Source organism: Pteronotus mesoamericanus, unplaced genomic scaffold, assembly GCF_021234165.1.
Source record: "Pteronotus mesoamericanus isolate MK-2021 breed Mesoamerican mustached bat unplaced genomic scaffold, CSHL_Meso_final contig_202, whole genome shotgun sequence".
Lineage (NCBI taxonomy): Eukaryota > Metazoa > Chordata > Mammalia > Chiroptera > Mormoopidae > Pteronotus > Pteronotus mesoamericanus.
Window position 1 is genome coordinate 319,661 of NW_026555086.1, and position 21,914 is coordinate 341,574.

The 21,914-nt window shown below is 58.7% G+C and overlaps 1 protein-coding gene across 2 annotated transcripts; it reads right to left on the bottom strand.

Moving 5' to 3' along the window:
* Positions 1-5,247: 5,247 nt before the first annotated feature.
* Positions 5,248-19,671, bottom strand: ZNF507 (zinc finger protein 507). Of its 2 annotated transcripts, none has more exons than XM_054570285.1 (6): positions 19,605-19,671; positions 11,525-13,656; positions 10,395-10,512; positions 7,312-7,426; positions 5,683-5,817; positions 5,248-5,596 (listed from the first exon to the last, which is right to left on the bottom strand). In XM_054570285.1, the coding sequence occupies exons 2-6, from the start codon at positions 13,652-13,654 to the stop codon at positions 5,248-5,250; spliced, it is 2,847 nt and encodes a 948-aa protein (XP_054426260.1). In that variant the 5' UTR covers positions 13,655-13,656; positions 19,605-19,671. The 2 variants fall into 2 exon arrangements, with proteins under 2 accessions (XP_054426260.1, XP_054426259.1); XM_054570284.1 differs by having other exon boundaries at positions 19,534-19,671.
* Between the last annotated feature and the right edge of the window lie 2,243 nt (positions 19,672-21,914).

A 21,914-nucleotide genomic window follows, 5' to 3' on the forward strand; every position in this document is an offset into this window, starting at 1 on the left:
TCTACCTTCATGAGGCAAACAAGTTAAACCGTGACTACCGTTATTAGAAAAAAGCCAGTACAGAACCCAACTATGCCATGATCTTACCAATATTCTGTGGTTTGAATGAGAACGCTAGGCAGTTGATTAGGGGCCCCCCAGAAAAGCGAGGCCGGCGCTGGCCAGCGCAGGGTGGCAAACCAGATCCTGCTGCCCACGTGTAACCCTGGACACAGTTCACCCCTCGTGGACACTTGGATTCTGAGACATAAGCCAAGACATACAATCTAAGTAAGCCTATTGTATGGCACCAGTGAAAACCAGAGGCTTCTCCAAGAACTTCTGGGGCCAAAAATGTCCATTTTACATCTGTACTGAGTGTGGCAAAGGGTCTGCGGGAGAATACTGTGACTTTTTCTAATGCTGCCAGTGTCGTCAACATTCAGCAAAGCCACCTGCAGCCTCCACCTGACCCAGGGACGCGGCTTGACTCACCCAAGCCATTCACCATGAAAAGGTGCACAGAAGACGCTTTGCTTTATACCCCGAATTATTCAATTGCTGCCCCAGGGGAGTGGATTGGCCACCTGGTCACCTGCACCGTGGCCAGATGTGTGGGCATGTGTCCACATCGCATTTGGGCAACCAGCACTGAACTGGCGGTGGGGGGGGGGCGGCAGGGGACCGCACCCGTGAAGCTGCATGGTTGTTGGGGGTAAACAAAACACCGTTTTACAGCATTACTACTTAATTGTGCATTGTTATTCCAAACTGTGCGTGTGGCTCTAAATGGCAAAAACGAGGACCTAGTGAGTTACGAATTACGGTTGAGGTCTGCAGGAAACCAGGAACACTATAAAAACTACAGAGGAGTATTGAATAATATAATGTAGTCCCCGAACGGTGCTATAAAGCTTGTTTCTGGGCGCTTCAAAGCAGAGGTCGTACGGCGGTCCCAGTTCAGAGGTCTGCGAACGTTTCCTGCTGGACTATTTACCATCAAAGGCACAGCGGCTACTTGGCCTTCTGACCTCAGAGCCGCTGGCGCCCCTCGTGGAGAGCCCCCGGCAACAGGTGCCCGGGCTGCCGCCCGGTGAGGCCCCGCACACACAGCCACCAGGTCTGATGCTGGGCTGGAATTCACGGCCTCCGCATGCACAGCGCTGCCCAACAGCAGTACAGAGGGAGCTGCGTGGGCAACATTTCTTAGGTGCTACAGCAAAAGAAAGTGAAATGAATTTTAATGATTTTATTTAACCTAAAATATCCAAAGTATCATTTCATGTAGTCAAAACTACTGAGACACTGCCCATTTTAGAGTTTCTGTCACCCCCCCCCCCCCCCGCCCTGCCATCCCTATGCTCAACGCCATGTGTCTGGTGCTGCCAAACCGCGCCCGTGCCTGGATCCTGAAGGCTGGGGTTTGTGTGCGTCTGGTTCTTGAGAGTCAGGAGGTGGCTCCCAGGATGGGGGCGGGGGGGACAGATGGGATGCGGGGATCCAGCTATGGCGAGGGAACGTGCGGCCTCATACACAGTAAGGCGAGGTGGCCCAGGAGGCTCGGGCACAAATGGACCACCAGACCAGTGATACAGCCAGATGACATCGCCACACTGTGCACGCAACACACGAGTCTGGTGTGAGGAGACGCCTAGTCCAGGCCACAAGGCGACCGAGGTGTGGGCACCTCGGTCACCTCCGCACCTTTGCCCTTCAATGACGCACACTGTCTGTCACGGACAGAGCTAGCGTTTGCACTTTGACTGCACAAGAATTTCAAGTGCGTAAGGATGTGATCTGGAGATTGAATGAACTGTGGCAAAAAAAAAAAGCACCAGAGTTAGACTGAACTTTTAGTGATGACAACAATCTAAACGCATTTCCGGTCCCTTTGTGGGGCAGTTTGACACCATCAGCAGTTTAACAAGTGACCGGGGCGGGGGGGGGGGGGTGATGGACCTTCAGCAAAACCTTGGGACATTCAAGATCTAAACTTTCTAAGCGATGACATCATATTTCCAAGATATGCATGGACATAACCTTTTGTTAATAAAACTTCGAGGCTAGTGTTTTTAACAAAAAATTTATTACCAAAATACAATATTAAAGTCAATACATGACAAACTCCTATAAAGCAAAATAAATTACTCTAACATTGTACAGTATCTCCAAAGGTAGCTGAAGCCGGCAGCGCCGGGCGCGCCACCGGGGGGCGGGCCGCCGGCCGGGACACCGTCCTGGAGCTGGGGCGTTAAGGCATGCAGCTCGCTGTGCGGGGAGCTCTACAAAACGCGCGTCATCCCGTTTTCAACAGGATGCAGTGTCAGAAGAACTGTAGTCTTTACAGGTCAGTGTTCCAGAAATTTCTAGACTTTGGCTATAGAAGCAATGCCATAGTGTTACACAATACTCATTTCTTAAAAAAATACATGTATTCATGTCCATGAATAGCAAACTCAAATTTCTATTAAATATATTTTATAGAATATTACTTGGAGCACCTTGCTGTACAATAAAAAAAGATTAAATAAGTGTCTATGAAAACTAAAAATAGACCAAGTCTCCACAGAGCAGCCTGCACGTCCTCAGGCAGCTTGTACGCGGCAGACGAGGCGCTGACACCAGCGCCCACTCCCCGCCTCGTGAGGACCGAGAACCCCGGGCCGCTGCCGGCGACCTCGGCCAGGGAGCGGCTCCCACACACTGTCTCCAGGTGGCCCGGCTGTGCTGCACCGCTGGACACCGGGAGGACGAGGGCCCCGGGCCCCACTGCCCCCTCCCCACCACTGCCCCCTCCGGGAGTTTCTTCGAAAAACTGTTTCCACTACCAGCTCTTACAGCTGTTAAGTGTTCAGCGCGGACAGCAAGTGCACAGGCTCAGCACGGCTGCAGGTCCGCGCCGGCGCACCCCATGCTCCTAGAGAGGGAGCCCCGGCCGGCGCTGCGGCACTGAGCCCCGCATGGCTGCCATCGGCCCTTCGGTCTGAGCCGCGGAGCGGAGGGCCACTCGCTGGCTCTGGCCGGCTGCGAAGTGGGCACGGGAGCCCAACAAGCTGGGAGAACACTCTTGGCCAGGGGGACATTTAAAGACTCTGAACTGCTGTGTCAGTTTTCCCCACGAGCTGGGGGAAGTTTCAATCCATGATTCCAAAAGGACAACTTAGGTGACAACCGATGGAAGTGGTCTACAGAAATGAAGAAAACTAAATTAAAAAATTCCCTGTTGAAGTTTTGGGGATGTTTTTGGATATTAGTATTTTCCAAAATGATTACATAAAATTAAAGCCAAGGAAAACTTATGAAACAAAAATTTTTTAGGGTTAATTTTCAGAATCATAGATTTCTGTAAAGAAATACTGAGTCACAGCTACCAGCAATGGAATAGGCTGAGTGGTAACAATGTGCTAATAATGGAACCACTTGAAGTACTTTATTGGAATTTGAAAGGAAATAATTGTTGTAATTCTGAAAATAGGAGAAAACGAATATAAATCCACATGAAGTGGACTGGGGGAATATAATTTACTATATATAATTCATTTTATCTTTGTAAAAATCACGTCAGAAATGGATTAACTTTCATAAATAACTTATAGCTACCTAAATCAAAGAGCTGCAAAGTTACAATCAATTCTGTTTGCTTAAAGATCTTCGTGGAAATGAAATTAAGAAAACAAATCAATGTTTCCAGACGCCTGGCCCCACGGAAGCAGCTCCCAATGCGAACGCGTGCACTCAGGCCGCGCCTGGACTCTGGGGAGACAAGCCTGCGCGAGAGCTGCCGGCAGAGTGTCCGGCCGCACCCGCCTCGGCCGTTTCCGAGGCCCTGGACTTCCGGGCACAGTGCCCTTTAACAAAACAAGGCAGGAACAAATGACAAAACTGCAAAAGCCCAAACGAAATCCCCTGTGGTCTTGGAAATGCATTATAATACAGAACGTGTAAACGGGGAGAAGTCACATTTATTTGAAGGCGTGTTTTAAAGCACAAGCAGGCAGCGAGTCTTCCGCGTGTCCCATCACACGCGCGAGGAAGGAACTTCCTAGAGAGGAGAAACCCTGCAGACTCGCCAGCGGTGCCTGTCACTTAAGTTTTAAAACCACGAGACTTTTCAGTGTATTTTATCCACATTTGGTTACACCTCGTACGCCAAGTTTAACTACATTAATTAGCTCCAGGAAAGTAAAATCTCACAGCAGCCTTCACAGGGGGACCCAGCCCATGGCCCGCGGGGCCGCACGCAGCCCAGGAAGGTTCCGAACGTGGCCCCACACAAATTTGTAAATTTACTTAAAACATTAGGAGGTTTTTTTTGTTTGTTTGTTTTGGTGATTACACGCTGCGATGTATTTGATGTGGCCCAGAGATGCCAAAAGGCTGGACATCCCTGCAAAGGGACGCTGGATCTAGCCCTTCTTCATTTTTATTTAAGAGAACAAACTATTTCCGAGGTCCACGGACCGAACGCTAACTGGCAGTCTTTGCTGCTCACAGACTCTTCCAGGTGAGGGCCTGGTACGAGCGGCAGAGTGTGCAGGCCCATCCCACCCGGAAGGGAGCCTCGGGGCAGGGCTGGCCTGCGCCCGACGCAGGCTTCCAACGCTGCAAGTCTGGTGGAGTCTGCTGGGCTCGCCTGCTTCCTCCTCCTGTGCCCACAGAACTCTGTAAATTTAAGATAGTAACTGACTCCTTAAATGCTCACTTACAATCTAGCTTTGGATTTACAGGTCTCTTTTCCTCTTTCCTTTTTTAAAAAAAGAGCGAAGCAGTGTTTCTTAGGTCTGATAAGTTCCTATCGGTAGGCAGGTGCCCACGAAGCCCTCCGGCTGAGCGCTGCCTCCCACGGCCCACAGCACGCGGCGCCCGGCGCTGGCCGCCCCACCACGGGGGAGGAGAGCCCAGCTCTGCTGAGAGTGTGACACTTCTGCAGCAATGGGTTTTCGAACAGTTCCTGAAAAACCCTTTTGCTTGCATTTCTACACTATAATAAGCTTTTAGTAATAAATACACTCGACGCTAACAAGAGGTAACAGAGGGTTAATATGGGGTTACTTCCTTGCTTCCTCTCCAGCCTATTTCCCCTCAAAATATTTAAATATTAGGACCACCTATCCATTTGGAATTCCTTTGATTACGTTACCCATTTGGTTCCAAAACCACACCTGCCACTTCCTTGACCACCACCCGCCGCCTCCGCAGGGCCGGGCTGGGGGGGTTGTCCGAGGCTGGGGCAGAGGGCGGGGGGGCGGGGGGGGCGGGCCCGCGGCCTCAGCTGGCGTTCAGGGCGGGGCCGTGGTCCCTGCTCAGGATGATGTTCACTATCTCTCCCTCGTGCTCCTTCATGTGGTCCAGGAGGTTCTCCTTGCTCGTCGATTCGAAGCCGCAGATGCAGCAGCAGAAGAGCAGGACGCAGAACTCAGTCCCCGGAGGGGCCACGCTCCCGCTCTTCTCCAGTCCCCTTGGGGCGGGGCTGGCGGGGCTCCGCTTCCCGCTCTCCGGAGAGGCCTGGGGGGCCAGCTCAGGGGGCGACGCCGCCCCGTCCGGACTTCCTGGGGACGGACCAGCTCGTTCTTCACTGCTGTTTGAGACAGTCTTTCCCTGGGGCTTCCCCAGAACCCTACAGAGCCAAACAGAAGCACCGAACCTTGAGCCGGGGGACGCAAGCCTTGACCTCGCAGCTGAGGGCGGGGCGGGGGGCCGTACCTGCCGCTCTGAGAGATGGCGTCGTTGATGGCCTTGTTCACCTGCTCATAGTTGTAGTTCTGGTCGCTCGCGTGCTTCCACATGTGGGACTTCAGAGACGGGGGGTGGCTGCACACGTACCCGCATAGAGAGCACCTGGGGCAGGGGCGGCACAGGAGCCACGTTACACGTCGGGCAGCGGCCCTGCCCCATTATTACACTCCTCCTCCTGAGGGCTGACCAGGCCTCAGGCGCCACTGACTCTGAGACACACAACGATTTCAGAGGCTAAAATGTCCTGGAATGGCTATCCTAGACACAATGAAATAAAGTATTTTATAGTACGAAGAATCTATAAAAACCAGGACAAATATCCCAGATTACTTTAGTTATTATAGTGTTTGGAAAGATTTCTAATATAGTAACATACTAAACCTATGCCCTAACTTATTTACACCAAAATATCCTACATACCTCTATTTTTAAAGGAAATTAAACATGGTCACATACTTCTCAGCACGAACTACGTGCTTATTCACAGATGCCCAGAAAACAAAAGAGGCCCCGACCAGTGCCCACACTGGAGTCCGCGAGGGAGACAGGCACGTAATGACCTCTGCAGAGCGTCCAGGGCCATTAAAGCTGTCCCCACGTGGGCGCGCGGGCCGCAGCCTGGGCTGCAGCCCTTCCGAAGCAGCCGATGCTTCCAGACCGCCCCTGGGTGACCAGGCCCCTCCAGTGACACCCTGTGTCAGCGTGGAGATGCCACAATGACGCGCCGACACCAGCACGTCAGCAATGAAATGCCATGTGGCCGGCCCTCGAACGGGGAGGAGGGTGCGTTAGGGACGCGGAGGCCCCGCCGTCCACAAGGGCACGCGCAGCCCAAACCTACCTAGTTTGGGGCCGGCTGCAGTGGACAGGACGGGGCACTGTCTGTTGTACATTCTGTGTGTTCTGACGAGGGCACGATGCCCGGAACCCACCACTGCAGTGTCACCCTGAGTAACTTCCTGCCCAGACACCCTCTGGGGACCTGTTCATCTCTCCTTGCCCACTGCCCCCCAAAGCCGAATCTCTCATAGGGAATTTTATTCCTTTTTCGTGGTGAGACTCCTTTGCTGGAATTACTCAGGGCTGGAATTGCTGAAATTGTGAAGTTAATTTATGAAACGGAAAAAGCACAAAACCGACAGATGTGTGCATCTTCCTCTCTTCCAACCAGACAACATGTCTCCTCTCCTAGGACTCAAGCTTAACATCCATATTCTTTAACAAATTAAACAATGCTCTTAAAAAAAGAAAAGCCACAAACCCCCATGGACATTTCCCCATTGCTTTCTGAGAGGGCGGGGAGGAGGGGGGCCAGGGCGGGTGAGAAGGAAACACCGGCCAGCAGCCCCTCGTGTGCCCCTGCAGACGCCCGGCCAGGGGCCGCGCCGGCTCCCTCCCAGCCTGCGGGATGACGCTTCGCCCACGGAGCCTCCGGGCCAGCGCGAAGCCGCACTCTTGAAATCAGTGTGTGAATGCGTCTCAGGGCCTGACCCGTCCTCAGACGGCTACATGCGCTTTCGGGAAGCTCGGCGCTCCCTTCCGTGTGAAGCGCTGCCGTGCGAGCGCGTGGACCGGGACTCCAGGCTCGTCACTCACCTGTAGGGCTTGTCAGAGTTATGGGTTCGCCTGTGGTTTCTGACACCCACACACGTCGTACTCGTGTAATCGCACACGTCGCAGCGGTACTGTTTCTGGACTGAAGGCTGATTCCCTAGACAAGGCATTTCAGAGTTTCAGTGACATGCTTTCGTTAGATTCAAATGGCAGTACTTACACTCCACTGTTAACGACCTTGTGCACGCGTCTAATATAATGCACTTGATGCCCTCTGTTCTGCTGACTAGCTGCAGCCGCATTAGCCAGAGAGCAGAGAGCCACTGATACCTTGTCTTAAGGAAACTGATTTGCCAACAAGCTGTAACTTAATGCTAGAATCCAGTATTGCAAAGTGTGGCTACAAAGTATACGTGACAGACTGGATACAAACAGCCCGAGCTTTTTCAGCCTGTAGGCTTCCTGTCTGTAACCATCAGCTGTCCACCCCGCTGCTGCTACGTGCTAAGGCTGCGCAGTGACAGCTCACAGGGACGAAGGCCGTAGCCGCTGTGAAAGTGCAGCTGCATCCACAGGTCGCTGGGCCACAGAGCGGGGCTCCTGGGCCCTGGAGCCTGGACGGCGCCTACGTGGCCCGAGCCCAGCAGCTGCTCCTGTAGACGCCCGGCCCACCAGACGCCCTGAGGGCCCCACGCACAGGGAGGCCCACAGCCCAGCCGTGGGCCAGAACCATGCTGCACAGAGGCCGACAGGCAGGGGAAGAGGGGCTCAGGGACAGCACGGCACGGCACGGCGCGGCGGTGGCGGAGGACAGAAGCGGCCCATGCTGAGACCAACAAGATAAAGAAAACCCTGAAATTAAATTTAAGCTCTCTACAATGGAAGGTCCCTTTTGCTAGTAACCCCTTTTGCCAGGCATAATGAAATATCCTCACTTCCTGGTGTAAATCTGTTACATTACCATGCACACGAGCCACGACCATAATCTATTATAACCTAAGCATCACTTTCAGGGGCCAGGGTGGAAATGAGGACTTTGCTGTGAGGGGCACTGGCCCCAGCGCAGTTCAAGGAGGAGCCCCGAGGAGCAGCGGGCGGCCTGTGGTTTGGTGGGGCAGCCGCACAGGCGGGACGCGGGGCCCGAGGCTGAGCAGCTGGCCTGCAGTTTCTCCAGGGGAGGGAACTGGGCTTCAGCTCAAGACCTCGGGCTCCATCCTTGCTGCCACTTGGTACCTGGTGACGGTGAGCAAATTATGTCCCCTCTGGGGGGGCCTGGTTTTCTCACCTATAAAACCGAGCTCTCAGAGCCCCCACGTGGCTTGGCGCACCCAGGGGCACTGCGCCCTCCCCCACCACATCCGCGCTTTGCTGCCTTCCATGGGAAGGCTCTTGAAGTGCCACTAGCTGTGGCCTCTGCGGGCAGGGACCTGCGTGTACAGTGCTCGGCCACTGCAGGTCTGCACGGAAGCACGAGTCACTCCAATCCCACAAGGGAACGCGCGGAGATGCTCTGCCTGCGGCTCCGCTGGAGCCCCCGTCGGACCTGCTCACCGGGCTGGGTCCCTCAATGGCGCTGACAGGGTCCCCCAACTCCCAGAACCCAGACCCGGTCCCACCTCAGGACGGTGCTCCCTGCCTTAGGCAGAGCCCTGTCCCAAGTACGACGGCCCAGGCCTTGGAGCTGCAAACTTGCCGTGCAGTGGGCAGAAACTGGGACCACAGGGACACATATCTCTTCTCTGAGGAGATTACTAAATGGTTAAAAACGTTTCGGCAAACACAAATAGTTCCTCCCTTCTCTGGAGGCTAAAAAAACGGTCTTTGGCCGACAACCCCCTTGGAAAGGCCTAACGCTGAGTGCAGAAGGCGGAAGGCGTCAGTGCAGGCTGAGCGCGCATGAGGCCGCCTGCCCTCCGACCGGCCGGCCGCTCTGCGAGGTCTCGGCAAGCATGTGGGGCGGGCGGGGGAGCCACTCTCGGCCCCAGGAGGCTGCAGAGGGGAGCGCGGTGGCGACGCCATGGCTGCGGAGCTCACTGTGAAACAGTGAACTGGTCCCTTTAGTTTCGAGCTCACGCCAACCTTTTTACTAAAACTGTTACTGACGCACTCGGACAGAGTCAGAGGATCTCTTCTGGAGACGGCACAGAAAAGACCTGGCCCAGCTCTGTGGGCGTGGCCGGCAGTGCCCGCAGGGGTTCCCGCCCACAGACCCGTTCCCCACTTCCCCACGGCATAAGGGGGGCGGAGCACGAGGACGCGTGGCGAGAGCGGGGCCGCCGTCTGGGCGCAGCACCCCTCGCAGAGGCAGACGCTCGGCCGCACACCCCCGTGTCTGGGAGGCGTCTGCGGGGACGACATCTGCCTGCCTGGGGCCACGGCAAGTTGGACACGTTCTTTCAGAGAGGTTTCAGAGCTGGTTATGTTTTCCGGAGTGTAACTGAATGAATGTCACTGTAAAACATTTGGCTCTGCAGTTGTTTCTGGCGTCGATGCTCAGGAAGCCTAAAAGGGAGGCCACCGGACTTGCCCCACTTCCCAGGAGCCCGGGCAGCGCCGCCAGGCCCAAGGCGCAGGCAGCACAGCCCAGCTGCTGGGCCCCAGCTCGCTGGTCGAGGCGCTGCCTTTCCATGGACCGTGATGGACCCCTGATTCGAACACTACTCTCAGCAGCAACCGCCCGGCCCCTGGCTCGCACGTCGCTCTGGGCTCTTCCTGAGAGGAGTGCAGGCACCCTCCAACCCTCATACCTGCTGAGAGTGACGGCCACAGGGGGGCCGGGCTGGAGGCGTTGGGCGGGGCGCGGGCGCTGCCACCTGCCCACTGCTCCCGCTGGTCCGCTGGTCCGCGGTGGGGAGGGGCAGGAGGGGTGCTGCTGCTACGCTGCGGCCCCCCCCAGCTCGCTCGTGTGCCCCCTCAGGGTTCGGGCTGCAGTCGGCCCTCGTGCCTGCCCGTGAGGGGCACCGAGCCCGTGTGCAGAGCGCTTCATCGGGCACTCGGAGCCTCCCTGGGCGGTGAGGCCTGACTCCGTCGGCCGCAGTCCCGAAAACCACCCGTGTGGCCGGCAGCTCACGGCGTCTTTCCCGGGGGCGCAAGGCAGGGCGGCCGAGGGGGACACGCACGCGTACCTTCCTGGGCGCACTTCGCCTCGGCCGTGTCCCTGGGGAGCCCCGGCTCGGGGGATGCCGCTTCTGATGAGGCCTCGGGAAGCCTGTGCCGTTCCCTCTCGTGGTTCCTCAGCTGACTCTAAAAATGCAGAGAAACGAACAGGCAATTTCCATGGGACACACCGGCAGGCACAGGAGGCGTGGAAGCAGCAATCGCTGCTGTGGCCTGGAACCCAAAACACGCCGCCCGTCTCTCAAAGGCCAAAGTGCTGAAGGGCCACCCGAGGCGCCTGACAGTTCGCGGGAAGATCAAGGCCTCGGGGCCGCCAGAAAGGCGGTTCTCCCCACGTCCCGGAAAGGGAGGTGCCGCCCGCTGGCCGCCTGCCCCGTCTCCGTGTGCCCCTCACCCCCGCCCCGGAGGCCACGCCGGGTGCCAGGAGGGCGGCCTGAGTGGAGTGGAGCCCCTTGCAGAGGCCCGTCACCCCGACTGCTGTTTACTGCCAGCCTCGCCCAGCTCTTGGGGGCCTGAGAGGAAAAGTGTGCATTCCCGTTTCCCAGCGAACCCCTCAGGATGCTGGGGGGATAAAAATTCCCCCGTCAACTGGCACATCGAGGGAAAACAGTTCTAAACGGGCGACCCGACGAAGGCCCGTTTCCTTTACAGGAACAGCACTTCCTGCCGGCTGCGGGTTCCGAGGCTGCTCGCGGGGTGAAGGTCACACAGTGAGAGCGACCCCTGCAGGGCCCTTCCCCGCCCCCACAGCGGCCACGCGACCCCGGCCCCCTCTCCCTGCTGCAGGAGGTGGGCTGCGGGGGCGGCAGGGCAGCCGCCACAGCCAACGCCCTGCTCTCTAGGGCCGGCTGGTGCTCCCGGTGCTGCGGACGGGGGCCAAACGTGTGTGACCCCGTCCCACTCCCCTTGCGTCTGAACAGACATGCTGAACCGCGAACGCAAGGAGCAGCGGCCGCCGGGAGGTCCTCCCCATCAGTCCCGGTGACCCAGACTTCAGGCCCAAGAGTGATGGCCACTCGCTGGGATCCCCTGGGCCGACGGCCCACCTCTCCGGGCCTGATTCCTGGTCTGTGCCATGCAGGGTGGCGGGGGGGGACTGCACCCTCCGAACCCACCCTGCTGCGAGGCCCCCGCGTACCTTGTAGTGGAACGCCTCTGCGCAGCGCTTGCACGGGTACAGCCGGGCCTTGCAGTGGTGCACCATGTGGCTCTCCAGCTCCCGGCTGCTGTCCGCCACGTGCTCACAGATCGGACACTGGTAGGGCTGCCGCTGCCGATGGACCCGCAGGTGCTGCTTGATGTAGCCCTTGTTCCCACTTGCATAGTGGCAGAGGCGGCAGCGGTAGGGCCGCTCGGCGTTCGGGAGGTACTCCACCACGCCGCTGCCTGACAGGGCGGCCTCGCCGCTGGGCTGGCGCTGCGCGTTGTCCTGCAGCTCCTTCAGGATGTCCTCGTCGGAGGCATCCTGGTCCGTCCTCTCCCTCAGCTTCTCGATGACCGTGAGCAGGGACACGCTGATGCCCGTCTTCGCCTGCCCGTCGGACAAGGCCTGCCCGCCCTCCGGCAGGGCCACCAGGGGGCAGCTGCTCGGGCGGAAGCCCGTCAGCCCGTTCGAGGAGTTTTTCAGTGGTGACATCATCTTAGAATATGCCGCCCGCGTGCCGTCCGCCTGCTTCTGCCCCGTGTCCGGGTCCAGGAGGCTCGCGTCCCCGTAGTGCCCAAGACTGGCTCTCGTGAGCTCAGCAGCTCGGATTGGCATCGTGACCAGGGCTTCTGCCGCGAGCGAGTGCAGCCTAAGGGACTCGGAGTTCGTCCTCCTTCGGCCTGGGGGGGCGTTCTCGTCAGGGGCCAGCCCCTGATGGAGTAACTCGCTCTCCTTCTTCTCTGCGCTGCTCCAGCCTATGATCAGCCCCCCGATGTCGACGGTGCACTGGCTCGCCCGACACGCCCCGCCTCCCCCTTCGGACCCGGCCCGGGCCTCCGTCGGGGGCAGGCTGTCTCCCTCTTCGATGGCGGCGCCCACAAGGAAAGGCTTCTGGGACACGGGCTCTTCCGCACTCGGCAGACGCTCCACGATCACATTCACGTGACCTTTTCTATTGGGGCTGCTGCTGACGATCTTCTGTGCCGACAAGAGCAGGCTGTCGGCCACCCGACTCTCCTCTGCGTCCGTAATCACCTCGAGCACGTCCTCCTCGGTGGGGTCGAGGGTCACCGACTGACCGAGGCCGACGCCCCCCTCGGCACCCTGCTCTAAAGGCGTCGAGGACAGCGGCTCCGAGCGGCAAATCTGCACCTGGACAGACGGCCCATTGTGGATGCTCAGCTCGTTCTCTCCGATGGCGATGACCACGGCATCGACCGTGCTGGGGGCAGGAGCCACTGGAGAGTCCAGCAGGCCCAGGGGCTCGTTCTCGTTCTCAAATATCGGGTAGGAGCAGTCGACCTCCCCGGCGTGTTTCCACGCGTGCGTTTTCAGCATTCTCTGCTGCCCGCACGTGTAGCTGCAGAACAAGCACCGATACATGCCGTACTGTTCGTAGGCGTACCACTTCCCCCTCCCCACGCCCGCCTTGGGCGCCGCGGGGGCGGGGCGCCTCTGTGGGCTGCTCGCGCTGCCAGCGGGGTCGGCGCTGGCCTTGCCCTTCCTCTCCGTGGGTCCCGGGCCGGCGGCGTCGGGGGGGCTCGCGCACAGCTGGGCTCGGGGCTGACCGAGACCGGGGGCATCGTTCTCGTGGTCGTTGGCCACGTGGGCCTCCAGTTCTTCCTGGCTTCTGGACGTCACGCGGCACTCCGAGCACATCAGGATCACTTCGTTCTCCTGACCGTGCTGCTTGATGTGGTCCCTTAACACAGCGAACGACGGCGACAGAAACTGGCAAAGGCTGCACTGGTAAGACATCCCCTTCCCGTCATCCTGGGCGAGAGCCCCGGGGCGCAGGGGCCCTTGTGACGGCGCGGCCCTCCCGCCCGCAGCAGCAGGAGGCAGGGCTGCCTTGGCTGGAATTTCCCAGAATTCCTGGCTTTCAGGAGAGCATGTCCCAGCCCCTGAACGTGCGCGTTTCTTCCCGATTAAAAGACATTTCTGGGACTTTTCGTGTTCCACGATCTTGCTTAGCTTCTGGATGACGTGGACCAGCGGGTCTGCCTTAGCGGCACTCTGCGCGTCGATTTCCAGGGAGGAACTGATGATGGTTCCGGCCGCCAGGATGGCTTCCTGCTGCCCGACGCCCGGCACCAGCACTGTGACGCCGCTGCTCTCCTCCATGTCTAGAAAGGGGAACAGACAGCAGGGCGGTCACAGCGCGCAGGGCGTGCGCGGCCCTGTCTCTCCCACGGGGGCCCTGGGCCAACGTCCCGCAGAGAGGGGAGGAACTCGGCAGGCCCCTCGGGGTGCACACCCGCCTCCCGTCCCTTCCTCTGGTAACGACTCGAATGACCTGCGCCCCCCGTTCTCGTCACTTCCTTCCCCCAAACCTGGCCAGGCCCGGTCGGCACCCCATCTTCTGCACAACCGGCTGAGCAAACACAGCCACTCCCAGGGCGCACGGGGCCACCGCAGGTGGCTCTGAAATAGCGCTTCTTACACTAGACAGGCTGCTCAAATCATAGATTTGTTTTTCTCTGCACGTCTGTGGAACCGTGAAAGTACAGTAACTAACTTATTGGCCAGGGCACCGTGGACTTTGAGGAGTACTCTGGCGACGATGTGGTTCCTTCTTTTACTTCCTTCATCTTCCTGAGGATAAACCACAAACTGCGCTGTGGGTTTTTCTGGAGGTCACATTAGTGGTCAACTATTACTCACACTGTACTATTTTTTTTTCTTGAAAGGGAAAGAGGCATCAAAGACGGAAACAACCGACATCCTAGTTGAGCTTCAGGTCCACACACGCACAGGGTCCTTAGACAGTGATGCCCCAGGGCAAGGAAGTCACTCAACATAAGACACGTATGCTTTCTATCAGCCTAAATCTTAAATACTCTTGTTTCCTGACATAACTTTCATTTCAGACATTCCCTTTGGCTTAAAGTCAGATTAACTGGTTGACTTGGAGCACATTTTTAAGTTCAGGCATTTTTCCAACAACAAGTTTTGTTTTTCCATATTTTAGGTGCGTTCTGGAATCTTACAACATCCAGTAAATGCCAGGGAAGTTTCTAGTGGCACTAGCTGCAGGCCAAAGACCACGCTGTTCTTAAACGCTGGTCACAGGCTCTGAAGTCTAATTTCAGGAGGTGACTTGGGGCCCCCGATGGAGACCCCCCGGTCCTCAGGCAGCGCCAGCACGCCTGCCCGGACCCACGCCAGCAGCGGGGGCTCCTCCCTGTCTCCTGCTCTCGCGGGCTCGCCGGCTTTCTGAGTCTAGGTCCGTCCACATCGGGCCAAGACGCAAACGCTCTCCTCGCGGCTCCTGCAGCGCGGCTGCGCCCCCGCCCCGTGCTCACCGCGGGAACGCGCTCCGGCCTGGACAGCAGCGGCCCTGGGGCCACGCCCTCCCCTGAACCACCGGAGGGCACCGCCCCTCCAAAGACGACAGCCACGCCTTGACCCCGTGTCAGAAAAGCAGGCGACAGCCCAGTGCAGAGGCCGGGCTGTTTGGCTTCGCGGCCGTGGGGCCCACAGGGAGCAGCGCCGCCCGCCCTCCCCACACAGCCAGCCCTGCCTGATGCACACCGCTGGCCCGGGGGGCCCAGACGTCCCTGCGCGGTGCCCACCTCTGCGCCACCGGGGCCGGGACAGCCGTGGCCGAGGGCCGTCTGTGCGCCCTCACACCGTTCTCGCACAGGCAGAAACCTCTGCACACGACCCCAGTCACTAACGAGGGACCAGGGTGAGAACAACGGTTTCTCCAGAAGAGCCCTTTGTGGCTTTCGACGTTGCCTGCCCGCCTGTGAGGCCACACTGGGAGGCCCAGGGGAGCTGTGGCACCTCACACAGCCACCGGGTCCCCCTCCGGGCCCTGCACCCCCGGTGCAGCTTCAGCTCAGCTGTTCACTGCAACTAGTCATGTGACTGCTGACGAGAGGAATCCTGGCACATTCCGCCTCTCGCCCGAGACTGGGCTCCACGGCAGGCACACAGCCTGGGGGCCAACGCCGCACTCCCCGGGAGGCGCAGGCTGTCCTGGTCGGCCCCCTCCAACGGAGGGGAGGCGGAGCGTGCCAGCTGCTCCCCGCGGCTGCTCAGGGCGCGATTTAAGAAGAGGGTGAAGTGAAGAGAAGGAGAAGGAGTTATCTCACTGCAAGAAAAACACATTAAAAACCAACCTGACAAGGTGCCTGTTGAAAGCTGTGTGCTCCGGGAGCCCTGCCACGGACGCCCCGTCTCCCGGGCCGGTACGTGTCCCGCTGTGCAGGCCACGCGCAGGGGAAGCCCAGAAATGGCAGCTCTGAACAGCCCTGAGAACGTGACCACCCCCAGGCACCCCCAGGGAAACCAGTGTGGGCACACATGCAAAGAGCAACGCAAAAGTCAAGTCTCATTAAAGCGAAGCCTCTGTGACAGGTCTGACCTCTCACCACAGAGGCTGCAGAGGGGGCCGCGCTGCCCTTCAGGCCGGCTCGTCCACTGCTCACAGAAAGTTCGCGCGGGCCACCAATGTGCAGACATGCACGGGACTGCACGTCAAGGGAAGCAAAATGTATGTGAATAATAAGAGGAAAAAATAAAAGCACATACAACCCCCACGGCTGAGCCGTAATGGCAACACGGACTGCGGGGACCCGCATGCTGCCTGAGGTCTCCAGGAGACACACGTGACAGCGACCGCAGAACACGTGATGACGGGGGAGGCTGGCGGAACGGGAGGAGGAGGGTGACTGCCCGGCAACCTTGCAGTTGGGGCGACGAGCACCGGGGACTTCGCTGCGCCACTCTACGTGTGTAAATGCTTAGACTTTTTAAACAACAAGTTACAGAAAACAATTGGTATGTGCAAGGCACCAAGCAAAGTACCAGGAAGAATGGAAAAATTTTAAATTTACAGTACTCATACTTTAAAGCTGAGTTGAGTGAACAAGACATTTTGACGTTTAGAAGAACAACTTTGAAACAATGCAACAGAACGCAAGGTAAAAACGTCAGCAGGCCGCGGACGGCTGTGGTCAGACCCTAACGGATGCCGAAGGGCTGTCCTGGCCTGGGGAGGGAGGCCAGGGCTCCCGAGGGGTCAGGTGGACACCGCGTCCCAAACGATGCCATCCGTCGGCCTCCCAGGCCCTCTGTCCCAGGAGGGCACATGCCACAGGGACCCTGTTCTCTGGCTTCTGGGGGACCTGTGCCAGTGGGGAGACACGCCAGGAGTGCAGGGGCCCCCAAGACGCTCGCTCTGGCCTCCCTCCTCCAGGCCCCACTACCTGGCCTGGCTGCGGTCCCTGACCCGGCCACGCGGGCTGCTCCGCAGGAGGCTCCTGGCTCTGGCCCTCGCCCATTTCCTGATCTGCTCCAGGCAACGCGCTATCCTGGGGGCCGCCCGCCCAGGCCCTACAGCTTGGCCGAGAGCATCTCTGTAAAAGGCGTCCTGAATTATCCAACTTTGGGGGTGCCACTTGCCTTCTTGCCATTCTGTTGACACAAAGGGGAGGCTGACAAGGACAGCAGCCATGATACCACATTTTCGGAGGCAGGGACACGTGTGCTGTCTGGGGCTGGTGCAAAGCCCAGCACGGCTCCAGGAGAAGACTTACGGTGGGGGAGGGCGGGGAGAGACTGGAGGCCTCGGCAGCACAGGGGTTTCCTGTTTGCAGCCTTCAGGCATAACCACCTTAGAGCCAACCTATCAAACTGTTACAAATGTACCACAGACCAGGACAGTTCTGTCGCCTCTCCTGCCGAGCCTCACATCTTCCCCAGACGACAGGTAAAAGCTCTAACATCTTTTGCAATAAAAGAGCCACGTTAACTCAGTTGTCTTTACTTCCTTGTACTTTTCTGTTGGGTTTATTTACACGTCTCATCAGTCTCTCTCAGGTGGAGCGGTCGGCAGGGCAGTCGGACTCACGCCGGGTGGGGGCTCCGCGGCCTCGCCGGCGCTGGGGAGGCGGAAGGGGCTGTGCACGTCCAGGACAGCGCGCAGCCTTACGCAGAACCTCTTCTTTCAGACTGAGGGCTCGCTCTTTTCCAACTGGAGAATCTGCTCTACAAGCAATGGCCAATTCCCCATTCTTCGAGATTATCGTTCGTTCTAAAATACAAAACACTCACTTTGTTCTGCAAAGAAGGCCGGAGACGCACACTCGCGGCCTCCTCTCGCAGTGGACGCTCTCGGGGCTGTGTGGCCCGGGCGAGTCCTTGTTCCTGTGGGTCTCCCGTCCCTCAGACGGAAAACAAAAGATCGGAACTGGGTGAACTTCTGTGCCCCTGAATGCTACGCCATCTGTAAAAATTACCCACTATTTATAGATCCACCTCACTGATGTCAGCTATAATTTGATTAAAATCTTCCTAGCTTAACGTAATTATTAATTGTCACCAGAAAAAAACTGAGTATAAATACCACAAGTACATGAATTTCACAGAATAAAATTTCCTGGCTGGTGTCTAGCCTGAGGCAAGAATATCCTAGCTTGGGAGCTCCTGGGAGCACGTGAGGTCACCCAGCAACCAGATGCAGCATCGCTGAGCAGCAGTGCGCAGGACGGTGCTGGAGGCTGTGCAGAGGGGCGGGGTCCCTGCCCACGGCGCCCGTGCAGACCCTCCGCTAATTCCTGGGGACAGCGGCCCCTTTTCTGCAGGTGAGGACTCTGCGGCTTAGACGCAGAAAGCAGCACGTGTTTTAAGAACTGGAATCCGAACGCACGTGACTCTCAGTCTGTCCTTTCTCAGGACACTGATTTCTCCTCCTCGCTCCTAGAGAACGGAAATGAATAAAGTCGCGATGCTGAGAGTAGGGCCCCTCAGGGCCGGCCTGTGCGGGGGCCCCAGTGACACTACACCACCTCACAGACACGACAGCACTGGGTGCCTGCTGAAGTGACTCACCCAGGTGACAAGGTAAGGGTCTATCAGTCCCCAGAAGTAACAGTCCCCTGGATGAATCTCCAACATCCAGCTGTGGCCAAGGAGTGTGCAGAAATCAAGCCTTTCTCTTTCTTGGTGAAATAAAGTAGTAATATTGGGGGCAATGAAACATTTCTCACTAGTCTATGTCCAAAAGACTATATGCCAATGTACATAACTTATCTCCTAGGTAGGCTTGAGGATTCTGGACAAGTCAGAAAAAGAACAGCTCTGCAAACTTCTCCAATAATTGTGCACTTTCTGCTTTAGCTCCTAGATTTTCTAACTCACTCAACGTACCGTTGGTCCTGACATCACCTTCTAGTGAAGAAGAGACAATCAACCACACCCTGCCCTTTGGATCCGCACTCAACACAGCCGCAGGGGTGTCCACCCTGCACCCCGGGCCACGTGGAGCCGCCAAGGCCGTGAAAGGGCCCAACCCAGAACCGTAAATTTACTTAAAACATCATGAGGTTTTTTGGTGATTACGTGTCGCCAAGTATTTAATGGGAGGCCTGAGACGACAGCTCTTCTTCCAGCGTGGCCCGGGGACGCCGAAAGGAGGGACGCCCCCGGCCTCAGGGTGAGCCCGCAAACTCCAAACAGCCCCGCGGCGCTGCGCGCAACGGCGACCCGCGGCCCCCGGCCCGCAGCCCCTGGCTCCCGCCTGGTTTCCTCTCTGGAAAGAATCTAAACGGTCAAGGGGGCGCCTTCGTCCCACCGGGACGCGACGCGACGCTGCGATGCGGTTCCTGCCGGGAGGAAAGCACTCGCTCCCCCGGAAGGTAGCGCGACGCGCGCTGAAGGCCCGGAGGGCCTGCTCCCTCCGCGAACGCGGCGCACGCCCCGGCCCGGCGGCGGACGGCCCGACACTCATCCGCGAGGGCCGCCGGGTACCGGGCGCCCCGGTCCACCGGGCGGGCGCTCGCTCCACGACCGGCGGCTCCGGGGCCAGGCCGGCTGCGCTGCCCGCCCCAGCTGCCCTGCTCCTGCCGGGCCGACGGCCGGGCGGCGGAGACGGAGCGCGGGCGGCCGGCAGCCGCGGGCCTCGCCGCGGGCGCCCACGGGCTGCAGGGGGCGGCGCACATGGCCGGCGGCGGCGGCGCCCGCGGCGGCGGGGGGGCGGCCCCGGGGCGCGGTACCTGCGGTCAGGCAGCGGCGGCTACTGCTCCGCGGGCCTGCGAGTGCCGGCCGGACGCCCCCGTGCCCTCACCCTCCGCCTCTCCCGCCGCGCTCCCGACTCCGCGCCTCCTTTTCCCCGCTTCTCGGCTCCTCACCGGAGCTCCAAGATGGCGGCGCGGGCCCGGTCACGTGAGCCGCAGAGGGTCAGGTGACCAAAGCCGGGGCTGAGCTGCTCGGGACCACGCCCACAATCTCCCTGGGGGCGGGGCGCGCCCAGGCCACGCCCACAGGGCCGGAGACCTGGCCGGGCCGGCGCCTTGAGGTGGGCGCCGGGGGTGTGCTCCAGAGGCCCTGGCACGGGCGCCGGGGTGGGTGGGCTTGTGTCCCCTGCGCCTCCCGGCGTGTCCGCATTTGGGGGCCCGCGCCGTCGCTGCGGCCTCCCGGGGCGCCCTGCGTCCTCTGCAGCCGCTGAACTTGGTGCAGCTTTAGGTCCGGCTGGACCCGTCGTGGCTGGAACGCAGGGAGGACCCGGCTGGGTTCCCGGCTCGTAGTCGGGGATGGCCTGAGACGGGCAGGGCTGGCCGGGGCCACGCGCTGGAGGGGTGGAGGATTTTCGGGGCAAGGGCTCATCTTGGGAACGCGGCCGCAGAGGGCGCCGTGGTGGTTGCGCCGGGATCCGGTCGGCGACGAGCACGAGGTCCCGGGCAGCCTGCGCACGTGGTAGCTCACAAAGCGAGAAGAACGGTGCGCTCAGCGCCATCCAGGAGGCTGGACGGTGTGGGCGCACTCAGGGCGCCGCCGGCCCTGGGGTCTGGACTGGGGTGGTGGGCCACCCACAGTACAGAGATGGTTAAACTGAAGATTGGGTCTCGGTGCTGGACTGAGGTGCCGCTGGGCACTGGCAGGTGCCCGGAGTCTCGGCGCCAGGCGGGCCTCACCTGGTGGGAGGGGGGCCCCCTGGCCTCAGAGTCGCCGCTCAGACGGGTCTGTAGTTCCCGAGATGCGCGCCTCTGTACCTCGTCCCCTGAATTGGGGGCTGGGACACCAGCAGTTAGAATTGTTTTTTTTTTTCTTTCTTTCTTTCTTTTTTTTTTTAGTGAATAGTTTGCCAATTGGATCAAACACCTAAGAAGAAGGAAAAGAAAGGATTAAGTAGTTTTTGGGTTTTTTTTCCAATAAAAGAGACTGAGCAGGAGATTAGCATGGAAGGGGGGGGAATCAGAAGAAAACCAGAAATACCTAAAAGGGAGAATGTGAGATCAAGCAATCAGTGTGCAAGTTCCTCCCCTTGTCCTTTGCTGCCAACACAAACGCTCCTCATTGGTATCACCCCGAAGAGAGGCTTTTCTGTAAGAACGTCCTCAAATCTGAAAGTGGGCAGAATGGAAACCAGAGAAGTAATTATTCAGTAAGGGGAGAGTACGGAATATCGTGGAGGAACCGTGATCCAGGGAAGGTCAGGGGGTTCCAAACCAAGTGAGGGAAGGTGGGTTTGGAGTCCCTGTGGAGCGTCCTCAGGTGTTCGTGGGGTCAGCACCGGGTAGGACAGAGCCCCTGGCGTGAAGGTGTGGCCTGTGACCGGAGGGCTGTGAATGGTGGCAGCGAGCAGGGCCGCGTCCATCCTGGAGCGCCTAGCGCCCGGTACCGCTCCGGCCAGAGCACTCGTCCCCACAGGCTGGAGGACCGGTGGTGGCGCAGCCTGCGTTGCAGAGTGACCAGGTGGTCGACCTGTAGGGTGAGGAAGTCTCGGAGGTGTGGGAGCTGTTTGTCAGGGCAGCAGGACAGACACGCCTCCGCTGCTCCCTGAAGTCGCTGGAAGGGGCACAGCCAACGGGGAGAAACCCTTCCGGGCAGACAGGCGTGTGAATGGAAGAATGAGCCCCTCCGTCCCCGAAGGCAGTCAAGGTATTGGAGGCCGAGTCCGAGAGAAGAACCTACGTGTTTCCCTTTCCTGTACACAGCTGTCCAGAAAATGACAGTAAACATTTCTGAGACAGAGAAAGGCAAAGACGTTCAGACAGTTTCACTGGACCTGTGCACAGCTCACAGAATGGTATTCGTCCTGATTTAGTTAACCAATCATAGCAAGATTTAGTGCGATCGCTAGGAGCCGTGCCTACCGGCCTATCCAGAACCTACCGGGTGGAATCGGATTCTGTCTCCAGATGAGCGGTGGCCCAGACAACTGACTCCCTGTCTTCACACGTCTCATTAGTCCACTTTGTGGCCATGAGTTGATGAGGTTAAAGGTTTTGCTTCTTCTACGAGCATCATGGGTCTGTTTCTTCTAAAGTGGGACTCGGAAGATACATGGTGTTCGCTTCACAGCCTGAACCGGAGCACCGTTAGAATGCTGGGCGCACCCACGGGCAGGGCAGGGAGTAAGTTGCCGAGGTGGTGC